We start from the raw sequence: 26,982 nt of genomic DNA on the forward strand, positions 1-26,982 counted from the left end.
AAGCCAACTAACAACCCCAGTGCTGCTATTGTCATTAAGTGAGACAACATGTCACTGTGTCTTGTGATTTTACGCTGGTTTCTCCAGTGACTTTGCTTGTCAGAAGCTAGCTGAGATGCTTAGCTTACAAATGATAAGCACATGACTATGGGAATATGGTTGTAAGTATGAGGGCTGCTCATAAAATTACTTTTTCATCTCCCTTACAATTTTGAGAAGTCACTACATAGCACAATCTTTAACTGACGGGTACATATACAAGATAAAATGGTGATTTACATAATAATAACCAAAGAAACACTTTTATCTGGCCTCATCAAGGCCTTCTTACATTAGCGTCAGCCACAATTTTGAGTGAAAAATGTTCTAGCACTGTGATCAACAAAAGGAAAGGAGAGAGGCAGTTGGCATTTAGGAGTGTTGGTAGAATAACATTTCTTTTAGGAGGGTGGGGACATAAATAATTACAGTATCATTATTTATCCATAATTTTTTAATGTGGAAATATAAAATATGGCTACTGATGGATTTAAGTTAAAGTAAATAATTCTCACAGAACTGTCTCATGTTAATGTGATCTTTTCTGATAGTTCTCTCCTTGTTCTTTACCTCGTATTGAGAATAAAAGTAGCTTTTTATAAATCCTTAAGTTTTTAAAGATAAATGATACACATGAATAAATTCCATTGTACTAATCTATAAAGCTACAGTTTGAAATAGCTTTTCCTCTTTAAAATACATCAAAAAGGGTACACTTTTGCTTTAGCCTATAATAAAGTGGGAGAAAGTATCCAATTATTTAAAGGGAAGAATACCAATTGTCTCCATATATTTACAACTATATGATCTTTCCTGAAAAATAAGTAAATAAATACAATTCAAATGAAAGAGATGCATGAAGTTGTATGTGAATATATTATAAACAATGTAATTTACATTACATTACAGTAGAGCGTGATCTTAAAAATAAAGGTTCTATCATAAGGGGAACTCTCTCTGTGAACTCTCCTCTTTCTTCTGCAGTCCCAACATGATAAATCCTACCATTTGTAAGAGTAATCCAGTCTTCAGGAACTGAAACAACCTGAGATGAAGCTTTTCCTGAGAACAGAAACTCTGTTCCATTTGTAGCTAAAGTCAAGACATAATATCTTATATACTGTATTTTTTCAGTTAAGAATGCTTTCGCTCAAAGTATCTTTGCTGTTTAGAGTAATTCTAAAAATCATATTTTAGGGCAGTCAATTAAACATAATCACTTGCATTTTGTTTTATATTAACTATATAATTTTATCATCATGGCTTTCTTCAAAGATCCATAGCCATTGAGGAATACAATGTAAGTTTTGTTAAATATCTCTGTTCAATGTCACAAAACCTACAGTATCATTGGCAAAGGCTAACACTGTAGTTTATTTCATTTTGAGGGAAGAGAACACTTTTTCTGACTTTAGTAATTCCCAATTCACTTGATAAAGTTGGTTCTGTCTCTTATCTGAAATTCAGCCAATTAGTTGACCGTCTTCTGTCCAAAGTGGCAGCAAGCTTTTATCAGAATGTTGATGGCTATAATTCAAAAGTAGTCAGGGATAGGATCTAAAATGGGTTTGACTTTGTGGAAGGAGATCAAGAATTTAAAGGAGTAAAAGGAGTGTTTATGTCACCAACAACCTTAAATTCTTTCCTAGCCTCCAAACAACTGAAAAAGAATAGTGTTGGGTCACATGCAGTCTGTGAGTTCACATTTTGCACACTTACTTGTAGCAGTATAAAGAGAGGTGGATCAAGAATCTAAATTAGCCTAGGCCTGTTTTCTATGTTACAGTGAATTCAGTGGAAAAGGTGTTGTTTTCCAGCAGAATGCATATTGCTGTGATCAGCGTGGATTAATTATTGGCAAAAGAATAGAAACTATTAATTGAATTGTGTATTTTACTTTTCATTTCCTGCACATTCGACTTAAAAAGCCAGATAGCTAATTCATGTTAATCTGGATGTTCTCATAAACTAACAGGTTAGCCAATACTTACTACAGTTAGAGCAAAGCCAAAAAATTCTGTTGAACAAAGCACCTACAGTTAATTGTCCCAAATTTTTAAAAAATTATGGAGTACATTTATACCAGCTATACTGAATTAGATAGAACTAATAAGATATTTGATTACAAGAATGTACAAGAATGATGATTACAAGAATATTAATAACCAGTGTTTCTCCTAAACTACATGGAGATATAATTGATAAGTACTAATAGTCTATTAGAATTGGAATCAATTGCAAAGTACTTCACACAAAAATTCGTGACATTGCTATATGATATACTGATTACTATAGAAGCATTTAAGAAATGAAAATTGTGTTATATATGGAAAAGAATGAACACATGGTTGTAAGAAAAGTAGTTAAGTTCAATAATTACTGTATGTTTTATCAGTAACATAGTTAAACTTGATACTGTAATAAATGCATGAATTAATTAAGTATACCATGATAGATACAGGTGATCGTTGTATGTATCAATAGTGCCCTTTTTTTTGCTTGAAGCAAAAGTGATTTCCATGTAATGTATGAAACAATCCATGATGTGGCTTCTTTATGTACACTTATTTACATTTTAGGCTGTTAAGAATGAAATAGCTGATAAGGACAACGAAATCCCAAAGCTAGAAGAGGATGCTCAACTTTTCTCCCCTTATCTTACTTCTGGAGAATCAGCACACATTAAAGCCAAGATGACACAAATTAGGAGATACTGGGAAGAATTCAGAGACCATACAGAAAATTTGGAAGGAACCATCGCAGGAAGGGCATCGGTGCAGCAAAGATTTGAGGAAAACTTTAGAAAGGTAGAACACATCGATTTTTTCTAGGCCATTCAAAAAATACAGTGATAGTTGAGTGCTAAGCCACATTAAGACACAAAGGGTCTACAGGTAGTCCTTGACTTAAAACAATTCATTTAGCGACCGTTCAAAGTTACAACAGCACTGAAAAAAGTGGCGTATGACCGTTGCAGCACCTTCATAGTCACATGATCAAAATTCAGATGCTTGGCAACTGGTTCCTATTTATGGTAGTTGCAGTGTCCCAGAGTTCATGTAATCCCCTTTTGCAACCTTTCTGACAACCAAAGTCAATAGGGAAGCCAGATTCATTTAACAACCTTGTTACTAATTGAACAACTGCAATGGTTCACTTAACAATTCTGGCAAGAAAGGTTGTAAAATGGGGCAAAATTCACTTAACAAATGTCTCATTTACCAACATAAATTTTGGACTCAATTGTACTCATAAGTCGAGGGCTACCTGTATTTAAATACTGTTTTAAATATAATGGAGAATTCTGGAAATTGAGATCCACACATCTTAAAACATGCAAAAGTTGAGATACATTGATTGAAGTATTTGCTTCAAAAATAGTTGCTTCAAAATCCTTCATGAGTGAAATGCTAAAATGCTAAAATTAAATCTAACATATGGTAAAATAGATTGGTTGGAGACAACCAAATAATAAATAGACCTCTCTGTATTATGAAAGATTTTCACTTTGTATTTTTATTAACCATGATCTAGAGTTATATCCAAATCAAGTTGTTTTTAAAGCATGGATTGCTTGAAAAAAAAAGTCAAATTAATAATTATTTGAAATTGGATTTCGTCAAACCATAGTTAGATTCATTTAAGGAGCCTGTGTGGAGGATGATGTGTGAGAAGTGGGAGAGAAAATATGCTGTTCTGAGGCTTCCTGTGATTTATTCTGTCAGAAAAAATTGTGATTTATCATGATGTCAGTCAATCAAATATTTATTGCGGTCATCCTTCTAGTCAAAAATAATCCTTCTAGTCAAGAATATTGTTACTATAAACTTCTGTTTTAAGCAAACTTGCCTGAGGCTAAATTCTCCCACATTTTCCTACCAAGTTAGCATATATTTTTATATACACACACACACACACACACAAACATACACACATACACACACAGTACTGTGCAAAAATGCTGTATATTAGGAATACTTTCAGAAATAGAAGTGTTAAGAGTCTATTTTTATCAATTAACAAAATGGAAAGGGGATGAACAAAAAATAAATCCAAATCAAATCAATATTTATTGTGATCATTCTTTGCCTTCAAAACAGCATCAATTCTTCTAGGTACACTTGCACATAGTTTTTGAAGGAACTTGGCAAGATTTCTTCAAGATTGTTCCAAACAAACTAACCATAGCCTACAAGTGTAGACTGCCTCAAATTCTTTTTGTGTCTTCATGTAATCCCAAATAGATTCAATGATGTTGAGATCAGGGCTCTGTGGGGGCCAAATTATCATTTCCTGTTCTTTACACTGAAGATAGTTCTTAATGGTATCCTGTTTGGGACTGTTATCCTGCAGCAGAATAAATTTGGAGTCGATCATACACCTCCCTGATGGATAAATATCTGCCTGTATTTCTCAGCATTAAGGATATATTTATCCTACCTTTGCAGAAATGCAGCCTCAGACTAGAAAGGAATCTCCACCATGCTTCACTATTTCCTGCAGAAACTCATTATTGTACCACTCTCCGGTCCTTTGGCGAAAAAAATGTCTCCTGCTATAGCCAAATATTTCAAATTTTGACTTATCCCATCCAGATAAGTGCTGCTATTTTTCTGTACCCCACTTCCTATGTTTTTATGCACAGTCGTGTCACTTAGCCAAGTATTCAATTCCTGGATGCAGCCTGGTGCAGTTCCTAGTGAAGTTTTCTTGGCAAGGTTCTTGAGAAGTGGTTTGCCATTGTTTCCTTCCTAGTGTAAGAGAAAATGACTAGTCCAAGATGGCTTTGTGCTTAAGGCAAGACTAGAACTCACAGTTTCTAGACTGATGCCTTAACCATTCCACTATATTGACTCTCATCATTACCATAAAATATTGTTATTGATATTTTTAACAAGTACAGTAATCCTAGTGGTATGGAAGAATATTATTTTAAAAACATCCATCATTCTTAAGATCTCAGAATTAGGATTAATATAAGTAACAAATACTCCTAAACAAAAAATAGTTTAATTGCATTAACTGTTATTACAGAAATATCAGCAATATTACTCTCTCAGACCATATTGACTTTATGAACTATTGCAACTCATAAGATATACTCTGAAGAATCCCAGTTTAATTATTTAAAATGATAGAAAATGGCAATGTAACCTCCTCTTCCTTCCTCTTCTTCCTTTTCCTCTTCTTCTTTTGTTTTATTCATTCAGATTCAAGAAGACTTAAGCGGTTCTGAAGCCAAACTGATGGAGTTTGATATTTCGTCCTGTTCATTAGCAGAAACTTATAAGGCTCTCCAAGACATTACGGTAGTAAAACTTAGAACTTTTTGTTATCAACTTTTATCACTTGTTTGACAGGATCAATAAATAAAAGGCATCTACTGTTCTGGCAAGGGTTATAGTCAGAATTTAGCAAATGAAGAAATATGAAATTTATGTAGTCAACAACTAGTTTGTTGTGGCACAAGTTAAAAGCTCCACTTGGATAGTTGTTTTAAGCCTGTCTTTTATATGCACAATATGAAACATAGACAATTTTTAAATTAAGAAAAATGGTATTCAAAATTGGGAAATAATGTACTACAGCTAAGCATATGTATACTTTCTAAAATTGCTTGTATTAAACCACTTGAAATTTAATTGTAACTTTTTATTAGTACATTGCAATATTGTGCTTTGTATTACACAGGACCTCTCACAAGATCTGGAAAAAATAAGCCAAGCACTGACTTCTTTATCATCTTGCTGTCGCAAACTTACAAACAAAGAAAAAGCAAATCAAGATATTGTCATGCTTCAGCAAAAACATGAAAATATTATGAAACAAGTGAAAGAGAGGCATGACACTTTAGAGACTCATCTAGTACAATGTCAGAGGTAAAAAGTACCCTATGTTCTCTTCAGCTACAAAAGTTTTTGCAGATTTAAAAAATATTTTAGTAGCACTGGATTAACGGAATTATTTATTTATTACAATATTCCACTAGATTGGAGAAGGAAATGTCTACCTTTTTGACTTGGTTAGAGAAGTGTGAAACTGCAGTCAGACCTACAGAACAGCATGTTTCTGCTGACAAAGTTAAACTAGAAAATGAACTACAATTACTTCAAGTAAGATTTCTGGGTTGGCAACTCAAATGTTTCCCTAATTTTATAGTGGCTTCATTTTTATAAAATTACATGGAACTCTGGCAATGGTAATAACTCTCTACTGAGTATTTGAAATTAAACAAACCAGAACATAATTGAATAACTCATTCCTTGAAAATAAGTCAATGTATTGCATTTGGTTAATAACTTAATAATTTATGCACTGCAAGTCTAATACCATAAAGCTATACCCTCCTTTCATTGATTTTTTTTTTGTGAGGGGGTCTTTTAATGACCCAGTAATCCCTTGCATAGGGGTGGAGTCAGGCAATTGACTGGAGCTGAGTGATTACTGGCCAGATGCCCTTCCTGTCGCCAATGCAGAATTCATAGCTGATATTTACTCATTGTGCCCAGAGAGAAATATCTGCCGCTACCTAGCATTGAACACACAGCCTCTTAAGTGCGAGGTGAAAGCTCCACCTCTATAGCTCCACCACTGCACCACTCGGCCTCCTTTCATTGAATGAGACATAAAAACAAAACTTTGTGAATTTATTGTTAGCCTTGTAGTTTCTGTGAAGTAAATTCAATAATTTCTTATATTTCAATTTGAAAAGGTAATTCATGATGTCTTTTTCAGTCTTTAAACCATCATTCAGTTGCCTTTGTAAATTAAGTGAATCCATCTCAGTTGTCTCCAGAGGAATTTGTTCTTCATAGAAAGTTCTCATTCTAGTAAAGAGTTTAAATGCTCAAGCACTTCAGGAGCTCATAAAACAATGTTTCCTTTAATGTAGTCATCTTGTGCTCTGGTCATTGGCCTTCAAGGTTTTGTTTTACAATTGGTATGTAAACAAGACACCTTTCTTGCAGAAGAGGCTCTTTCTATTCGCTCTTCCAAAAAGAAAAATCACTTATTTCCATTTAAATGTTTTAAACTCTCAATTCTAGTCCTCAGTTTTTTTTTGCAATGCAAGTAAAAATCAGTAAAGTTCTCAAACATTTCTAAATATTATAACCTCAGAAATAATGAAAAACATCAAAGAAAGACAACTGCTTCTGAAGAAAGTCTCCGTTTAACTGAAGAAGAAATTTTAATGCAAAATGTGTATGAGAAATGAGGAAGATCAGTTCTAGTGTTCCTAAGTCTGAACCCTAAATTAAGAGATTTAGCTTCCATGTTTTTGATAGCTTGGTTATAGTTTTCAAATGTATAATAAGCTACACAGCTTTCAAAATGACACAAATGCCTATTTTCCTAGCCGGCAGTCAGGGTACCATCTTGAGTCCTCCTAAAGATTTCTGTAAGTATTCTTATCTAAGAAAAATTGCCCAATTTCTGTTGGTCACCATTAGGGAATAAATAGTAGAATCTTTTATTGATGTGTCAATCTAATAAAATTACATAATACATTTGAAACTCATATTGGACTGTGTTTTACTTCCTTTGTGTGTTTTCAATATTGGTTTTCGGAATCAAATTCTGGGCAAGCTTCTGTAGAATTTCAAGCAACTAGATTGAAAATTACAAAGCACCTTCCCTGAAACCAGGCGCTAAGACTCTTGCATATATTTATACTTGTTTTAGACTTTTGTTATTGTTATTTTATACTTATTTCTTAATGTCTGTGCTATATAAGCTATTTATCTAATGCATATTTTTTATGTTTCTCAGGATTTGAAAAAGGATATTGCATCTTATGATTCGCATTATACCAGCCTCTTCCAGTTGAATGAGACACTATTTAAAGCAAGTTGCAGTGAAAGTCTCAGACCAGTTAAAAAAGAATTAGAAAAAGTTGATGAAAGATGGAAAATTCTACCTCAGACCATTAACAGGAGGTTTGTATTTATGTAGTAGTGGTAGTGCATAATGATCCAGACATTATGACCGACCTAATAGAATACAAATCCACAAGTTTCATTACATGTCCATAGAAATGGGCCTACATAATCTGAACATTAGAGAAGGTTTATAGAAAATAAAGGAAACCAATAAATCCTTCCAGATGTGGAGTCACTGCAATTTTCCTTCTTTTATTTTGGAAGAAGCTTCAACCATTTTTTCTTTTGAGGCATAGAGGCCATAGAGTCTGTGTTCTGCAACCACAGCCAAGGGTCTATTTCTCTAGTTTGCTTTATAGATTTGATGTTTTTCCAAGCAATATAACGATTAGTTCTAATGTTATGCTCAGTCCAAGTCTTGTTATGGCCTGGCATTATGTGTAAACCTAACTAGAATTATCCCCACATTCAGATTTCCAAGTTGGGATATAGTTCCAGATGTTTTGTTACTGCCTGGATGTTCTCTGGAGAAATGAATAATGAAAGTAATATTGATTATTAGTTTACTGTGTCTGTTGTCTACTGTGCTTTTCTTTCTTTTCCTGCTCTATGGTTTAATCTTATGCTCTAGTATAAAGTGAGATAACTTGGAGAGGGGACGTGTGTGTGTGTGTTTGTGTGCGTGTGTGCACAAATGACTCTGCCAGGACCTCACCACTGTCATTACAGTTGTTCATTGTAAGAATTTTATATACATTGAAGGTTGAATTAATGACCTTTTGGATTTTTGTGTGTTTCTTATTTCCCTATTTATAATCATGTGAAATGTGTATAAACATATATCCACACACATTGTCACACACACATTGACATAATTTTTTTTATTGCATCTTGTTAATTAGAACTTAATTCTTATGACATGACATTAGTCATTCAAGATCCAAAAGATTGTGTGTTTCATGTGTTTTTAGTTTTCCTGCACCACCACAATATATAGTAGCTGCTTCTCTGGAAATGTCTATTTATTCAAATGTTATTTATTTTCATTTAAATTCAATTTATAGTTAGAATTCTCAGACTAAATGCATTATAAAAGCAACTACAGAACCTAGCCAGTGAAAATATATCCTGTGCATTATGATGCTTTGGCTATTGTATTATGCTTGCTTTCATTTTGTTTTGTATTTTCTGATTAGGTTTTTTAGTACTTTTTTTGGTGGACTATTAGCTGCCCAGCATCATGTATAAAATCTTTGGCCATATAAATTATTTAAATTAATGAATTAAATAATCCCATTATTAAGCTAACCGGTTGAAAAAAGAAGAAAGCTTGGAAGGCTGTTTAAAAATCAAGTTGCACAATGAGTGATTTGCATCATTTTTTAATTGGTCAATTTTCTGTTTCAGAACTTTGGTGTACTTTAAACAGGGCCCTTTCAGTACATCTGGGGATCTGTAGAAATATGGAATGATATGCAGAAAACACTTCCTGAGATTGATTAATAATTTGAATAGAGATAATGTATATGTGATTGTGCCATTTTTTTTAAGCATAATCTCATCTGAGTTGTATGGCTCCTCAATTCCCAGGATAGATTGCTGTATCACATCATATGGCCTTTTTATTGTATTGTTTTGTTGTTCGTTGTTACTGTTTGTTGTATTGTTGCACATATCCTCAGGCATAAAGGCAAACCTAGTATTCTGACAAATGTCACCCTTTTCTAGTACTGAGGTTTTAAAAGCAAAAACTATTGAAAGTTCTGGTGAAAGAGTAAATGCTATATACTTACTAACCCTGGTATCTTCTAGGATAATTTTCCTGCAATCTGTGCTTGATGAACACAGACAGTATGATGAGCTTCTCCTCAGTTTTTCTGAATGGATCAAGCAATTTCTTTGTAAACTACAGCTGACATCAGAGATTGATATAACTGATCAACAGTCTGCTATATGTCAAAATAAGGTAAAATAATTCATAATGAACCAAATAAGAGCATTTCACCATAGAAGTTCTGGGACATCTTTAGTAGAACACAAGTTCTTCCTCATAAATACCTACATCCCAAAGAACCATTTCCATCTGTCCGGTTATTTCTCAGAAATTGCAATGGCAGTATAAAGAGAAGTCTTTTTTCTTCTTTGCATTCTGTCTCCTGCTCGCAACCAAAGTGCAGGGTGACCTTTGCAACTTGACAATTTCCAAACTGCTATTGCAATAGCAAGAGATATACATCTTATGTCCCTAAGCAAAGGCTTACACATTTTTTTAAAAAAACCTTTCTCTTGTTCTTATAGGAGCATAAATTAGAAGTGGAAGGAAAAGACAAAGAGCTACAGAGTCTGAAGAGCCATGTTGAAAAGTTGTGTTCTTTCACTCAACCAGAAGATCACAGTGTTTTCCAAAATAAGGTTGAGGACTGTCTCCAGTTGTACCAAGAGGCTGATAAAGTAATCAACTGCCGTCAAGATGTTCTCCCCCATCTCAAGGCCTTTTTAGAGCTTCATATCTCTGCATCACATGTACTTCACCAGTTGAGACAAAAGGTAGAAACAATGAAAAACATAGACAAGTCAAAATCCGAAATGCTGAAGAAGAAGCTAAGTGAGGTCATTCAAGATATCAACAAACTTGAATCTACAGCAGCCAGTTTAGATGTATCCCTTACTAAAGCCCACTACCATCTAAAACAAGGAAGCTCTCAGCAGAGGAGTTCCAGCAGTAACATGGCTGATAACGTCTGTATAGAACTGGAATCCATTCAGTCTTTGCTTGGATCTAAGCAAAGTGAAGCAGAGGCCCTTAATGCACTGTGTTCATCCATCCTAGAGCGAAAGGAACATCTCTTAAAACGAATTGAAGATCTTGAAGAAAGGGCTGACAAGGAAGGACTGAAAGAACCAAACCTCCAAGAAGTTCAGCAAAGGTAAACAGAAATCACAGCAGGTTCCCAGCAGCATTGGATTTATAATAACTCGTTTCAGTAAGCAAGCATCTGTTTCTTAGTCAAAACTTCATTTTGTGTAGTTTCACCCATATTGGACCCAAACTGCTGCACCCAGACTGATTTCTATATTTGCTGTGTATTTATGCTCTTCTCTCATCCTGTAAACAATGCTAAATTTAAGTAGTTGTAATGACTAGGCATCTTCAGACCAAGGGCTGAAAGAAATTGTGTATATATTTTGCTACTATTTTCAATAAAGCCTAAAAATAATAGCACACATAATAATCCTGGAATGAAGTATAGATTGGACCACTTTTTCCTACAAAGATTTTCCCCCCTCATTTATTGGATTGGTATTGTACACTAAGCTAAGAACAGACAACTAAGAGTTGCAGATAGTTCTAACTATAATCCTTGATATGGTCAGGCTGGGAAGCAGTAATGGCTTGTTATATAAAGTGCCTTTTTATTTGTTTGTTTTGTTTATATATTGTATTTCAAGATTGCTCATCTTACCCACAGAGTGACTCTGTGTGTCTTGTTAGCTCTTAAGGTATAAATCCTGATTCAGTTAATCAAAACAGAAATAACTGTACCATAATGTTTTGCATGTTACAATTTCCTTTTTTAGTAGGCGTGTATTGTGGTGAGTGAATATCCACTATATTGTTGTTCCTTCAAGACAGTATTGACACCTAGTAATTGCCTGGCAAGTCCCTACAGTTTGGCAAGATTTTTAGAAGGGGTTTTTCAGCACCTTCTTCCTTAGTTAAAGGCTTCTAATGTAATCCTTACATCCATTATATAGTTTGACTGCAATATTTGCTTAGACAGCTCTGTGATTACATTACTGTGGACTGGAAACATTGACACCTTTCCTAGTAGATGATTTATCACTCTATATACTCCCTAGACATAAATATAATACCAAAAGTCTAAACTCATATTTGTTATATGCCCAAATCTTGTATTATGAAAAGAAATATTGATATGCTGGGGAAATACTCTTTTTTAAACTTATTTATTTTTGGCTATAAGTGCAATGTATAAACTCAAACCAATTATCTCAACCATTACTTAATGTAGATTGATTTTGAACTCTGAATATTGTGGTTGATGCAGCTAATCTAATTAAAATATTTTCCTCCATCCGCTGCTTTTTGTAACCAGATGAAGAGATCAGAATAAATCTGACTCTTTTGTGCTATGTTAATGGGTCCTGATAAAACAGTACTATGATATCTGAGTATAGTGTTTCAGATGTTAGTGTTTATGTGTAAGAACATAATGCAACTGAAGCAGAGACTGTTACATATATATTATTAAACATTTCTTTAAGTTTTCCAAAACAAAGTTTGAAAGTGTGATATACGATTATAGATTTTTTTAATGATAGTTGTATTGATAGAAATGCTAAAACAGTCAAGCTTCTAGAAAAATTCTATCAATATAACCACAGTTTCCTCCAGAGTTTCCTTAAAGATGCTGAAACAGATGAGCGTGCTATATTTATTTTGTAATAATGGACACAGAAGCAAATTAAAAATATAGTTAATGTTTTACTTTACAGGTTAAGGATTTTTAACCAGCTGGATGATGAACTGAATTCTCACCAGCATGAATTGAAATGGCTAATGAGCAAAGCAAAGCAAATTGCTTTAAAAGATAATCATTTTGTCCCAACAATTGACAAAGAAATTAATCGTTTGGAAGCAACTTGGGATGATACAAAGAAACTAATCCAAGAAAGGTAAGTTAGTTATTTACTTATTTATGTGCCATTATGTCAAGTTTGACTCTTGGTTTTATTAGCCTCTTAATCAGCTTTCAGTAATAATAGATTTGTTGTATAATCATTGAGAATGCTTATATTTGGAATCATGAACATAATTTTGAGAGCATATACTTCTAGGACAAAGAGAACAGTATACTGGAAAAGCTTAGAGTAGTCCTTCCTTTTCTAAAGTTTTATTTTTCAGCTGGGAGTAGGTAGAAATGCAGGCAATACTCAGATCAAATAACTTGCTAATTGCTTACTGTAATATAATTGCATTACTTTAACTCCTGCTATGTGTACTTCAGTTTTCTAATGCCATACATAGATTGTAGTAAATATCTCATACTAATGAAAGAATTAGAGGAATGAAGTCATAATCCAGTAAGAAATGTTATCTATCAAACCAGTGTCAGCCATCAAAATATGCTCTGGTGTCAATGTCACAGTGATTCTTTCCTTTTCAGGCAGGAGCAGTGCTGCATCCTTCTTGATATTATAAGACAGTATCACAATCTGAAAAGTGCAGTTTCTAAAGCAATGGAGGTTGCCAGTGCTGTAACAGTGGCCAAAGCCATGCTAAAAGACCAGGGAGATGTGCGAAGGGCCTTATCAAAGGTAGTTTTGAAATATCTTTGTCTTAAAAAAATGTTTGTGGAATGTATATTAGTTTCTTAATCAATTCCTTAAATCTTCACTTTTGAGGACGGATCTTTATTTCTTTGCAATGAGTGGTTAGTTTTTAATTAAAATGAAATGAGCAGCAGAGGACATATTTCAAGTACTCAAATCAAAATTGAGGTATGTTCACAGAAAAGAATATTACCTCCAAAGTCAGATATATCCACAGGAAGGTCGCTTTAGTATAATGCTCCACTTCTATTGGTGAATGAAAATCAACTTGACTGTTTTCTTCCCTGGTATAGACCACAGCAAAGAACTCCCACAGCAAGGAAGTTCCCTGGTTATTTAGGCCCTCTTTAGCTTCTTTGAATTCAGGTTCTCTTAGTGCCATGATGGCGAACCTATGGCATGCGTGCCAGAAGTGGCACATAGAGACACTTCTGCTGGTACGCGAGAGGTCACCTGGGAGAGCTCCACATGCACGTGTGCCCCCCGCCAACCAGCTGATTGCCATGCATGCATGGGGGGAGACATGCGCATGGGAGATGCATTCACATGCACAGAGGCATATGACATGTGGGGGATTTGCATGCGCATGCACAGAGGTGTGCAGTGCGTATGCAGGGGGTCACGCGCCCATGCACAGGGGGCGGGGGATTCGCACATGCACTGCATCATGGGTTGCACTTTTGGCACGCAACATGGAAAAGGTATAGCCATCACTGTCATAGTGCCTCCTCTTTTCACATCCTACAATGCTTCAAGCTTATAGCCAGTTCTGTATGATGCTATATTTAGTTGTTATTGAACTATTGAATAGTTGAATAGTACTATTGTACTATTGAGTTACAATAGTAGCTACAGACCAACATTAACAATAATTATTGAGCAGTGAGTGAGATAAAATGGACTTGGAATTTTATGACTTATCTTAAAAACTTTGTACCGCTGCATTATGCAGGAATGTTTTCTTTTTTCAATAAAGGGTTGCAGTCTAAAATAAATTAAGGAGGATGGATGATGAATCTATTTATGCTATGGATAACAATAATATGTTCCTGTTTGTAGCATGAAGCAGCCAGGAACGAGCTAAACGATAGACAGACTGAACTGGATGCCTTCACTAACAAAGGAAAACACCTCATTGCAGAGCTGAAAAAGATACCAAACTGTGATGCTCAGATGATAAAAACTGAAGTGGACAGTACCGTGGACAAATGGCTAGATGTGAGTGGTATATTTGAAATAAAGTTTGGATAGCTGAATGTTCCAATAAATACAAACTAAAATAACAGCTTCTTGTGAGAAATAGAATACAGTTAATCCTTGACTCACAACCATTCATTTAGCAACCGTTCAAACTTATAATGGCACTGAAGAAAGTGACTTATCACTGGTCGTTGCACAACTGCTACAACATCCCCATGGTCATGTGATCAAAATTGGGTACTTGGTAACCAACACATGTTTAGGACAGTAGCAGTGTCTTGGGGTCATGTGATCACCGTTTATGATATTCCTAGCTGGCTTCTGACAAGAAAAAAATGGATTCACTTAACAACTGTAATGAACCATGTCAAAAAGGTTGTAAAATTGGACTCTTGACAAGTGCATTGCTTAGCAACAGAAATTCTGGTCCCAATTATGATCATAACTCAAGGACTACCTGTACTTTATTCTAAAAAAACTTTTCTCTTAGACAGAATTTGGTTATTATAGTATAACACACATTGCTATAATTATCAGTGGCTTGCTTAAGCTGACTTTAACTATGAATTGTTGAATAAGCTATGGTGATTTTGTTTCCCTATAAAGCTAAGGCAGAACAATTAAACCATACTATAATTTAGCATTTTGAATATTTTCTCATTTTAAAACAACTTCTGCTCTCTTTTTATCATGGATTTTAATTCATTACTACTTCAGTCAGTATCTTGTGAGTATAATTACTAGCAAGTTGATTCTTGCAGGAGTAATTTGGAAATAATTTTTTTGTTTTTTCTGTTCTGTATTTCACATAAAATTATGTGGTTTGTGATGTTGTGGCTCAAATTTAACATAAATAAGTTTGTTTTTCTTTTCATAATTAAGAGAAATGTGTTTATGAACTTGGTCATTTCTATTATTAATTTCCCAATTCATAGTTAAGGCACCAATTACACATCTATTTTAGAATATAGTTAATTGAAGAATTTTATTTAATAGTAGTTTAGTTGGGAAATTGGATTACAAAAGTGTTATAAAATTTTAAGAATTAGAGCAATTTTGAAATTTAATAGTAGTTTAGTTGGGAATTTTTGTCACATATGTCTTTTTCACATATGGTGAAAATGATACCACCTACCCAACCATAAACATAATAAACAATATTCCAGTGACCAGGGTGGGAGATGTTAGCCTCACCAAATAGTTAATAAATTAATGACAACTCATGACCTCCATCAATTGAGAGTTCTTTAATCAAATAATAGTCTAATTATCATGTTGCTAATGGAGGGAGGAGAGATTCTGGGACCCTCAGCTTTGGGGCCCAATAGGACTTGATCCTTTCTCCCTTGCTATGTAAAACCACTGTGTGATAGTCATTTCTGCACCTTCACTGGACAGGCAATGTGGTGGATGTTCTGACCAGATGCCTACAAGCTACTAGAGTCTGGATGGGTAAAACTAGACCCAAACTAAACCCAGAGCAGTTGATTATAAGCGATGTCCCACCCTCCTGACATCCAGATGATTCCTCTCCTTGCTGGGCTTCAAGGAGTTTATTTATTTGATTTGCCAATTGTTTACAAGATAATAAGTATAAGTGTATACATAGTTGTGAATACATGAAATGGATACATATAAGAAAAATAAAAGAATAAGAGAAACAATAGGACAGGGACGGTAGGCACGTTGGTGCGCTTATGCACGCCCCTACAGACCTCTTAGGAAAGGGGTGAGGTCAATAGTAGACAGTCTAAGGTTAAAGTTTTTGGGGTTTGGGGAAGAAACTACAGAGTCGGGTAGAGTATTCCAGACATTGACCACTCTATTGCTGAAGTCGTATTTCCTGCAATCAAGTTTGGTGCGGTTAACTTTGAGTTTGTATCTATTGTGTGCTCTTGTGTTGTTATGGTTGAAGCTGAAGTATTCATTGACAGGTAGGACATTGCAATGTATGATTTTATATACCATGTTTAAGTCAGACCGAAGCGGCGTAATTCAAGGTTTTCTAGTTCTAGAATTTCAAGTCTGGTGGCATAAGGTATTCTACAACGAGTAGAGGAGTGGAGAACTCTTCTTGTGAAATATTTCTGGACTTTCTCAATTGTGCTAATATCAGATACGTAATGTGGGTTCCAGACTGATGAACTGTATTCGAGTATTGGTCTAGCAAATGTTTTGTATGCTCTGGTTAGTAGTGTGATATTACCAGAGAAAAAGCTACGTAGGATTAGGTTAACAACTCTTAATGCCTTTTTGGCTATGTAGTTGCAGTGGGCTCTAGCACTTAGATCATTAGAGGTGAGTATTCCAAGGTCCTTTACAGAGCTTGGGTCATCAACAAGAGTTGATGTTTTGATGAGTTTTGATGACATTTCATCAAAAAAAAAAGAGTTTTGATGACATTTCTCATTAGGAAAGTATTCAAGGAGGTTTAATGACATTTCTCATAAGGAGACAATTAAGATGGACTTGCCTTTGTTAAAGGTAAAGATAAAGGTTCCCTCGCACATATGTGCTAGTCGTTTCAGACTCCAGGGGGCAGTGATCTTCTCCATTTCAAAGCCGACTAAATGCCGAAGGCGCTGTTAACTTCCCACCAAAGGTGGTCCCTATTTTTTTACTTGCAGTTTTACGTGCTTTCAAACTGCTAGGTTGGCAGAAGCTGGGACAAGTAACGGGAGTTCACCCCATTATGCGGCACTAGGGATTTGGACCGCTGAACTGCCAACCTTTTGATTAACAAGTTCAGTGTCTTAGCCAATGAGCCACCATGTTCCTTTTGCCTTTGTTAGGTAGTGCCATTAGGGAATGTTTGTTTTGTAGATTATTATTTTTTAATATTGTTATCACTTGATGTAAACTACTTAGAGCTCTATGTAAATGAGTAGCTTGCAAGCTACAGTGGATGGAATAGAATGAAATGATGTGCTCTCTTTCACTGCTTAATAGGTTTCAGAAAAAATTGAAGACAACATAGATAAGTTGAGCATTAGCGTGACTTTGTGGGAAGACATACTAGCCATCCGTGATAATATTGAAGGATGGTGCAATAACGCCATCTCCCAGTCCAATGATATCATACACAACTTGGCGAGCTGTCAAGGAACTGAAGTTTTCTTGGATGAATTTCAGGTGACATAATACACAATATTTATTATTTCCAATTTTAAATTCTTAGCACATGTTAAGATTAGAAGAATTGAGTATAATATGAGTAGACAGTCTAAGCTATGTGCTTATATTTTTGTAGCAGAATTGCCCCTAATTGTAAAAAGAAATGTTTAATGAATAGTGGCACATTGAAGACTTCTGGAATATGCAGTTCATCTATTTGCATATTACAGAATAACAGAGAAGTCTTCTAGTCCAGCCCCCTTCTCAGTCTACAAATCCTATACAATTTCACACAAATGGTTGTCCAATATCTTCTTAAAAACCTCCAGTGTTGGAGCATTCACAACTTCTGGAGGCAAGTCATTCCATTGATTAATTGTTCTAACTGTCAGGAAATTTATCTTTAATTCTAGGTTGGTTGTCTCCTCAATTAGTTTCCATCCATTGCTCAATTAGTTTCCTGCCATTGGATGCTTTGGAGAATAGGTTGATCTCCTTTTCTTTGTGGCAGCCCTTTAGATATTGGAACATTGCTCTCATGTCACCCTTAGTCCTTCTTTTCATTAAACTAGACATAGCCAATTCCTGCAACTGTTATTCATATGTTTCAGCCTCCAGCCTCTGTACTGTTTCTAGAGTCTCAACATCTTTTTTAATATCATGATGACCAAAACTGGATGCAAGTGTGGTCTTACTGAGGCATTACAGAGTAGTACAAACACTGTTCTTTTTACTGGCCATTCAAAGTTACAATGTGCTGAAAAAGTAACTTTACACTGCACCCTACACTTACAATTGTTGCCATGTTCCTCTGGTAACATGACTGAGACTTGGATTCTTTGCAACTGTCAGTTTTTTATGCAACATCCCACATTTACCTCATTGCTATTTCTGCACTTCACAGCCAGCTCCCAACAAGCAACATTAATGAGGAAACCAGCACTATAAAATCACAAGTCGCAGTCAAGAGATGTCTCATTTAACAACCATCTAAGTTAGCAATTGAGTTATTGGTCCCAATTGTGATAATTAAGTGAGGACTACCTGTACACAGAGTGGTATAACTCTTCATTGTATTTCTTTCAGTTGGAGCAAGAGTGTGCCAGGAACAAAATATTTATATTGGCTATATCCCAAAGTGCAATCTTTTAAATTTTCCTTACCTGAATAACGGCAAATGTTAACATATGACACAAATTGAGATATTCATTTCCCCCATGTGTTCCTTTGCAGTCTCAGGTGAAGCACAAAGAAGAGAAGTTGGAGAAAATGACTTCGAACATATATGAACTTAAAAAAGTGGTAAATTCAGAAGAACTTCCTCCAATTCTTCTGGTAAGATAGGCTTTTCTGATTGTGGGGGAGGGATGTCAAGTCCAGGAAATCAGGAGTCCAAAAAGTTCGAATAAATATAGGTTTATTGTATACTAATGCTCTCTACATGAATCTGATCTACTAAAGGTCGAAGGAAATAGGTGGTAAATAAGAATCAGTGGAATTCAAGGTGGGTAAGACTTAAATTTCTTGTGGGTGCAAAAAGACTCGAAGCCGATGACATATTTGACCCCTCCCTTGCATTCAGTCTGGTTATCTCCTACACTGGACATGGTTTTGGCCAGGAACCTTTTTCCCTGCTATTTTTTAGGGTTGTAGAAAAAGGGGTTAAAAGGCAAAATAGATATGTTTCTGTAAAAGTTCAGATATGTAAGTTCTGCAAATCTCCCCAACAACTCTATATTAGAGGAAGTATAAATTGTTCATCCATTGGATCAAAGGTGATGTTAAGGCTTTTGTAATCTACAATTTATTTGGAGTACTGGATAAGCATTTATTTGGAGTATTTGATAAGCATTGTTTAAATCAATAAAAATATTTTTAGAAATGTTCCAGTTAAAAGATTATATTCAAAGACAGAATTTACCCATTATATATCTTCTAGGAAATAGCTACTGATTTTGATTCTTCTATTATACATGGCCTTGTTGTGAAAATTTTCTTTAAAAAAAGCATTGTATGAAACAATACCATATATGCATAATTTCCAGCACTGTAATCAAATTCATTTATAAATTTATGAAATTTATTTGCTGCCCATTTCAGTTCCAATGATCCTTCTCAAAAACCAATCTGGAAGCAAAATGGGAAACTTAAAAATAAAGTGGCAGTTTTTACACACACAAAAACTATTAGAAATTCAAAAGTAAATAAATCAATAAATCTTGTACATTATTTAATAAGTGTCCACGCATATATATTTGATAGCAAAGAGATACAAGTGAACTCTAATGATTTTCCACTTGGTTTATGATTAGCCATATTGATAAGTAGCTATAAATTTCTAGGCTTATAGAAAGTGCTAGAAAAGTTGATTTCATTGTCTGTAGAAAAAAAAAAATATCAGGGTTCATTCAATGACAAATAAAACTCCCTTTGTTTTCAGGAACATTTCAAAGTGACTTTTCTTATTTTGTATTCCAAATTTTTATCAAGAATAGAACTGAAATTCACAACAAACTACCAGCTTGACAAACCATCTAATGCTGTGTGGCAGAGCAGAGAAAAATAATATAAATATAATATAAATATATTTTATTTTTTTATAAAAATATAAAAAATATGCATCCCTGATCAAAGTCATTTTACTTGTGGACTGAAAAATATGCTATAATATTTGATTAAGAACCATCATTATATTATAAAACCTTTTTTTAAAAATCAGGCCTAAAATTGGCCTAAAAAATTTCTTCTTTTACTTTTAGTAGGATGGTTTGTCTATTTGTTTGTATTTCACCGAAACAATTCAAATATACCTTACTATCATATGACTGCCACTTTTATAACTTTATTTTGGAATAGTCTTTATTAATATTTTAATGTATCTATATTTACTTCTAGTTTTTAGATGTTGATTTAAAGAAGAAGATAATGCATAGCAAAACAATGTATGATAAAGCTAAAGAAACTTTGAAAGATTTTAATTCTCAGAAGACACAGTTATATAACTTTATTACTCAGATGGAAAACTGGTTTGTCAATACAGAAGAATCACTATTAAACTGCATTCATAGTCAGGTTCCATCAGATCTTGGGACAGTCAATGTAAGTAGCATAAAACTAATAAACAACTTGTTGAGGAAATTGGAATAAAAATATAGGGCATTCACTTTGTTATCAACCCCTTAAATTAGACCAAATAGTGAACAAATCCACTATTTGAAATATTTATCCATTAGAGGTTAATTGCCATTTCATGGGAAGAAAAAAAAGTGAGGTCAGAGTTCAACAGTCTGTGCTGAAATCATTTAAAATGTCCCAGACTACATGACTGTAATTAATGTCTTTTGAGCAAAATGTATTTACCTCAAAAAAATACACTTTTTGTTTTTGTATGTGAATTTCCTCAATCTCCAAGAAAAATTGGACTTTCAGACTGAGGAAATAAGAGCGCTTGATAAAGTGTTCTTCTGTTCACATTATATAGATATATCAACATGATCAGGACCATTATTTACTTAAAAATGCAGTACTTTGGACTGCTTGATTTCCCCCCCAGATTTAGGGATTGTTCAATTTGTGTGTAGTCCAGTTTTGCCCTGACTAGAAATTTTAGCACAAATAATTTTTTCACAAAGAATTGGGACTTGGTTATCTTGAAGTTTGGCAAAGTAGATCCATCAACATTTCTTTTAAAAGTAGTTGCTAAGCTTTGGCTATTAGTTAGTATTCTAAGGACTTCCTCCATTTTCAGTTGTTTTTTCTTTGGATGAGAAGTGAAACATTTTTGAATAAAAATACCAAGAAAGTCTTTGGAAAAAGCACCTTTGGAACAACCATGACCTGGATGATTGATAATCTCCATAGACAGTCAATAAAACAGTGTTTAATTAATGTTATAATGTATCTAAATGTTCTAATGATATCATTGTTCCTTCAGAAAATACAGAAGGAGATTCGCCAACAGCAGAACAATTTTGATTCTACACAGGAAATGCTTAATGGTCTCTGCCGCAAATATCCATCTTTGGAGTTGGAAACTCTCGGAGGCACTATAACGTCCCTGATAAAGAAGTATGAAGCTGTGAATCAGCTGAGTTTGAAAACACAGGCTTCTTTACAGGAGTCCCTAGAAAAACATTTCTTACGTGAGTTTTCATGGAGTTTAATATAGGAATCATCTAGCCCACAGGAATGTATGCTGGAGACAAATATGCCAGTATTAGAATAAAGTTTCCATTTATATCATGAATTAATTTGGGGGTTAGGTTTTCATACAATTCCTGTTATAGAAAGTATATTTTATAGATATTTCCAAGTCCTCTACTGCTTGGTTTCATGGACACAACAGTAATTTTGAAAAAGTATCCTTGCTATTACTAATATTATATATGTGGATGGGAACAAGCACAAATATTGGGTATATTTTATGCATGCATGGAAATATGTGCTTTCAGTGTTTGAGTATATATAGGTGACCATGGACAAGTTTCCTTTCTTTTTCTGACAATATGCTTCCACTTCCTCTATGAATTGCAGAATTCTATCCTGGCTACTTAACTTCTTATATCATGGCTTCCCTATTCCTTGTTCTGAATTCCTGAGATCATCATTCCTGTGACTTCCTGGCTTTCTCTATCCTTATCTTCAGCTAGTAGGAGTTAGATAATCCAGCTCAACTTTTATTTTCATTTTGTTCTGTTAGTCATGTTTGCAAAGCTACAACCTGCAGTCTCTTGCTATCTTTTCTATAGGCTATTGTGAGATCTTGTGAGTCCAGAACCATTGTACTGTTGTACTGTTCTTGGTGAATTTTAAGTATAGGATATATAAATCAATGTTACTGTATTATATTATAATGCTTGATATCTCCTTTTTTTTTAAAAGAATCAATGGAGGAATTTCAAAAATGGTATTCTAATCTGAAGATTGCAATAAAAGATATAAATATTGCAACTGGGGACAGTAAAGCTATTGAAGCAAAACTCCACAAACTACAGGTAAGTTTGCAGGAATGAGTGAGTGCCATGTTGCTCAGCTTGCAGACTTTTCTAGATAATATTAGGAAATCATTGAGCAATTCCTTTTTGTGATTGATGTATATGTTGTCAAATCACTATCTTACAAAGGTCAAACAGTGACTTTACATCACAGTGTGCAAGAGACAGTATGCATTATTAATGACCTTTTATAGTTATTTCATAGAATCTTGATCCAAACCAAGAGTGTTGTTCAAAAAATATTAACACTTTCTTATAATATTGGTGTAGTGTACAGTTTGGTATAGTCATTAAGGAACTAGGGCAGAGCCTGGGAGACTCTGAGTTTAGTCCCACCTTCAACAGGAAGCCAACTGGGTGAACTTTAGCCTATCTCTCTCTCTCTCTCAGCTCTAGGAAGAGAGCAAAAACAAACCATTTCCCAAAAACTTAGCAAGAAACTGCAGAGACTGGTCCAAGCAGTTGCTAGAAATCAACTCCGCCATGAAGTTACAGGAAAAAATAATAGTATAGAAAAATCATAAATGCTTCTGGGATTTCAGATACTTTCTCATCATTGAAAAGTTGTACATTAATAAATGTTATCTATATAATTTCAATTATGGCCTATTAGTTGTTATATAAAACTTAACTGTTAAGTGTAAGTACTAGAAAGGTACATTTTTGATTGGTAAAATCAAAATCAGCAACCCACAAAAATTATAGTATTAGCTATTTTTACAATGCTAACACTAGTAGTGTTTGTGCAATTCAAAAAAAACGTTTCTTGAATGCAGAAAACGTATAAGAAAGCCTATTGTTGGGATGTACTTATTTATTTATTCTGCCACAAATCAAATTACATAAATAATTTACCATTTTGTTTCCCATTTGTCCAGTCTGAAAAAAAATCAATTGTAAGTTAGTTATTCCAATTATTTTTCTAATGCCTTCAATAAATATTTCTGTTATTACTACTATATTATTATTCACCATAGATTAATTACCTACATGCATAGATAAACAATGTAGATTTTGTAGTTTTTCTTTTTGAAAGTTAAATATAAAATAAAAAATAGATATAAAGTCTCTTCAAATCTATTTGTCTTCTCATCATTCTTTACCCTTATAAATTTATGTATTTGTTTTACTCAGAAAGTGCTAGGCTCTTTTAATGAAGGAAAGGCTAAACTGGAGTCAGCCTGCCAGGAAGGAGAAAATCTGTGTACTTACTTGCCTAAATCATCTGTGAATAGTATTCAAGAACAGATATCTAAAGCTCATCAGGACTTTGAAGCATTTCTAAAACAATGTTTGAAAGATAAACAAGCTTTGGAAGAATGCATTGCGGAGTGGGAAAGGTAAGTTTCAGCTAGCCACATTTTATGCAGTATATACAGTAGATATGTTCCTTATGCTACACCTAAATTAACAGTAAAAATACAAAATAGTCTCAGTAAGGACTGCACATTCATTTTACTACTTCTGTCTGGCCTTCTTCAATTGTAGTTTTAGCATATAATTGGAAAAAAGGGACTAATGGCCAACACAGTAGCAGTGTGAATGTTCTGTAAGATATATTATTCAGTGGTGGGATTTTTAAATTTTTTATTAGTGGTTCTGTGGGTGTGGCTTGCTGGGCGTGGTGTGTCTTGGTGGGGTGGCTTTGTGGGCATGGCAGGGGAAGGATGCTATAAATCCCCATTCCCTCCCCACTCCAGGGGAAGATTACTGCAAAATCCCCATTCCCTCTCCACCCCACTAACCTCCTTTCCAGCTCTGTTCTCCTGTGCAGGGCAACAAAAGAAGACCCAGCTGATCAGCTGGACTCGGGAGGCAGAGAATAGATGGGGGTGGGGCCAGTCAGAGGTGATATTTGCCAGTTCCCCGAACTACTCAAAATTTCCACTACCAGTTCTCTAGAACTGGTCAGAACCTGCTGAATACCACCTCTGGTATTATTGCATTTTTTGTTTCAATGATATTTAGGAGGTAATATTTTCAGTAAAATGCATAATTTATTTGTGGCGGAGACAAGGTAGTATTGAGTGTTCATTTCTACATGATCAGAAACACATTGAAGGTTGACTGGAAATATGTTGTTGGGCATCCTTCTTGCCATCTGCTTTTTGGAGATGAAACTCCTGCTTTTTGGAATCTCTGTATGATTTGCAACCCTATTTAGAGCATTCCACCCATTAAATCCACTGGAGGAGGGAGACGGGGCTGTTGGTGATTTGTAGTAGAAGAATAGAAGCATAATGGATCTACTTTGCTGCTCACATAATTATCGTATGAAAGTTTAATTGCTTGAATGTTTTGGGAATAATCTTTGCAGTGTCTTCAGTTTCTTCCTTGACTGTGATAAGAAATGCACACTGTGCCAGTTTAGAATTGGTAAAGTTCCAGAGTTACAATAATTCTCATGGTTTGCTTTGCCATATTTAGATGCTTGCTAAGTATTTTTAGAATACTTACAGCTGCAGAGAAGTATGTTTTTGTCAGGGTTGTTCAAAACATTGGTGTTCTTGATAAGACACATCTAGATGAAGTAGGTGCATGTTGCATCCTGCATTTATCCAACAGTAGTGATACTGTTTTATTTGCTTGTTTTATTACAGTTTTGAGAACCAGTGCAAGAGCTGGAGTTTATGGCTTCATGAAAAGGAAGAAAGGATAAACACAGAAGCTCTAGGGGAACGCAAACAGCACATCCCAGACAAGAAAGATGAGGTACAGAAGATAGAAGCCTTTTTGGAAGAACTTCTGCTTGCAAGGTATAAAAGCATATTTATTAACTAATTCTTCTCTTTTTATCAGCCATACAATTATAACAATTACCCTACATTCTGTTTGTGTATTTCAGCTGTTCTGAAGTACAGCTGCAGAAAACTATAATTCTGCAAGCTTCACTGTTTACAGAATTCAATAAATAACAGCGGCTTGAATTTGGTTCTAATAATGAACTATTTTATAAGGGACAACTCACATTTTTCTATTGAGAAATAAGTGAAAGTAGTTCACATATTTGAATGTGAGGAATGTAATTTTTTACCAGTTTTTTCTAGAATCTTTGAAAAAGGGTGATTTCCTCATAATGGCTCATTTAAAGCACAGATTGCCACTTTTTCAGCTGTATTGATTACAACTGACATACTTATATTGTTGCTGTTAATTAATCACATTAAATAAAACAGCAAGTTAGTAATTTAAGTTACCTGAGAGCCAGTGCTCATATTAGAGACTGGGTATAGAATTTAACATCTTCTAGGAAGTTCCAACTTTTTATGATTGTAATGATTGCGATTTTATCTTTTGTGTGAAGCTACGTACTATCTTTCATATCTGAACCATATTCAAATATCTTTCTGCAGTTGCGTGATTTGTCTATACTCAGAACTATATGTTTATAGATGCATTTATAACTCAGGTTTTTTTTTTTACATTTTACATTTTTTCTTCAGAGAATCCTTTGATAAACTTTCTCAAAAGGCACAGTTTTTAAGTGAGAAAGACTACAGCACTGGAATGGAGGTTCGTCTGGCCTCTCAGCAATTTTCTGCTTATCAGAATTTAATCAAGGAAGTAAAGGAGAAGCTGCGGCTCGCTCAGATAGCTCTTCAAGACCACCAGACTTTGGAAGAAGCTCTGCAGGATGTGTGGACCTGGGTGAAGGATGTTCAAGGAAAACTCAGCTGTGCTGAGGGCACCCTTGGGGACAAAGTGACCTTGGGGAAACGACACCTCCAAATTCAGGTAAAATAGCAACAGAGTAGAAGAACTGACTTCAAAGAACTTTTGTCTTAATAACATTTTAACTAAAGTTTAGATAAAACTGGGACTGTTTCTCAGAATCGGTAATTGACCAGCCAAGACCAGGCATTCAAGCCTGCTGTGTGACCTTGAGCCAGTCATTCTCTCTCAGTCCAACTCACCTACAGGGTTATTGTTGTGGAGAAAATAGGAGGAGGAAGGTGTGTTGAATATGTTCATCACCTTGAGTTAAAGTCAGGAAATGAACAAGCATCAAACAAAGAAGGTAGTTAAATTATATTTCCATCAATTTTTTTCTACTTCGCCCTTTATATTTACTTTCATTTTGCAGTCTTGTTATATCTCCATAAAAGTTAACACGGAGCATTTTTAAAGAGTAAAAATGGCATCATTTTAACACCAGAGAAATTTAAATGTCATCATGAAATGATTATGATCATCAGAGATGATGACAATCATCAGTGGTAAAATATCAATCGAATATTGATTTCCAAATAAGAAAATATCCATGAGTGTCAGCCTTCAAGATCTTCTACTATTGCTTTGCATCTTTTGGCTGCCATAAGTAATGGGGGGAGGAGGGGGTAAAGTCTGGGAAGCGAGCTGGAGGTGTTACATTCTAGTGTTGTATAAAATGAGGGGGGGGG

At 34.6% G+C, this 26,982-nt stretch overlaps 1 protein-coding gene across 7 annotated transcripts in view; it reads left to right on the plus strand.

Moving 5' to 3' along the window:
* SYNE1 (spectrin repeat containing nuclear envelope protein 1) overlaps positions 1-26,982 on the plus strand; it is a 292,109-nt gene that overhangs the window by 98,879 nt on the left and 166,248 nt on the right. For all 7 annotated transcript variants that reach the window (XM_087969930.1, XM_087969959.1, XM_087969939.1 and 4 more), the window contains exons 33-50: positions 2,619-2,846; positions 5,250-5,348; positions 5,731-5,918; positions 6,029-6,152; positions 7,810-7,976; positions 9,732-9,885; positions 10,218-10,846; positions 12,438-12,617; positions 13,109-13,259; positions 14,334-14,492; positions 17,424-17,606; positions 18,822-18,923; positions 20,484-20,687; positions 21,523-21,730; positions 22,470-22,582; positions 23,717-23,922; positions 25,183-25,338; positions 26,026-26,317. In XM_087969930.1, coding sequence (XP_087826056.1) covers positions 2,619-2,846; positions 5,250-5,348; positions 5,731-5,918; positions 6,029-6,152; positions 7,810-7,976; positions 9,732-9,885; positions 10,218-10,846; positions 12,438-12,617; positions 13,109-13,259; positions 14,334-14,492; positions 17,424-17,606; positions 18,822-18,923; positions 20,484-20,687; positions 21,523-21,730; positions 22,470-22,582; positions 23,717-23,922; positions 25,183-25,338; positions 26,026-26,317 — 3,543 coding nt within the window. The remainder of the gene's footprint in view (positions 1-2,618; positions 2,847-5,249; positions 5,349-5,730; positions 5,919-6,028; positions 6,153-7,809; positions 7,977-9,731; positions 9,886-10,217; positions 10,847-12,437; positions 12,618-13,108; positions 13,260-14,333; positions 14,493-17,423; positions 17,607-18,821; positions 18,924-20,483; positions 20,688-21,522; positions 21,731-22,469; positions 22,583-23,716; positions 23,923-25,182; positions 25,339-26,025; positions 26,318-26,982) is intronic.

This window comes from Notechis scutatus, chromosome 1 (genome assembly GCF_049901735.1).
Source record: "Notechis scutatus isolate UNSWTSFEM ecotype Mainland chromosome 1, rNotScu1.2, whole genome shotgun sequence".
NCBI classification, from domain to species: Eukaryota; Metazoa; Chordata; class Lepidosauria; order Squamata; family Elapidae; genus Notechis; species Notechis scutatus.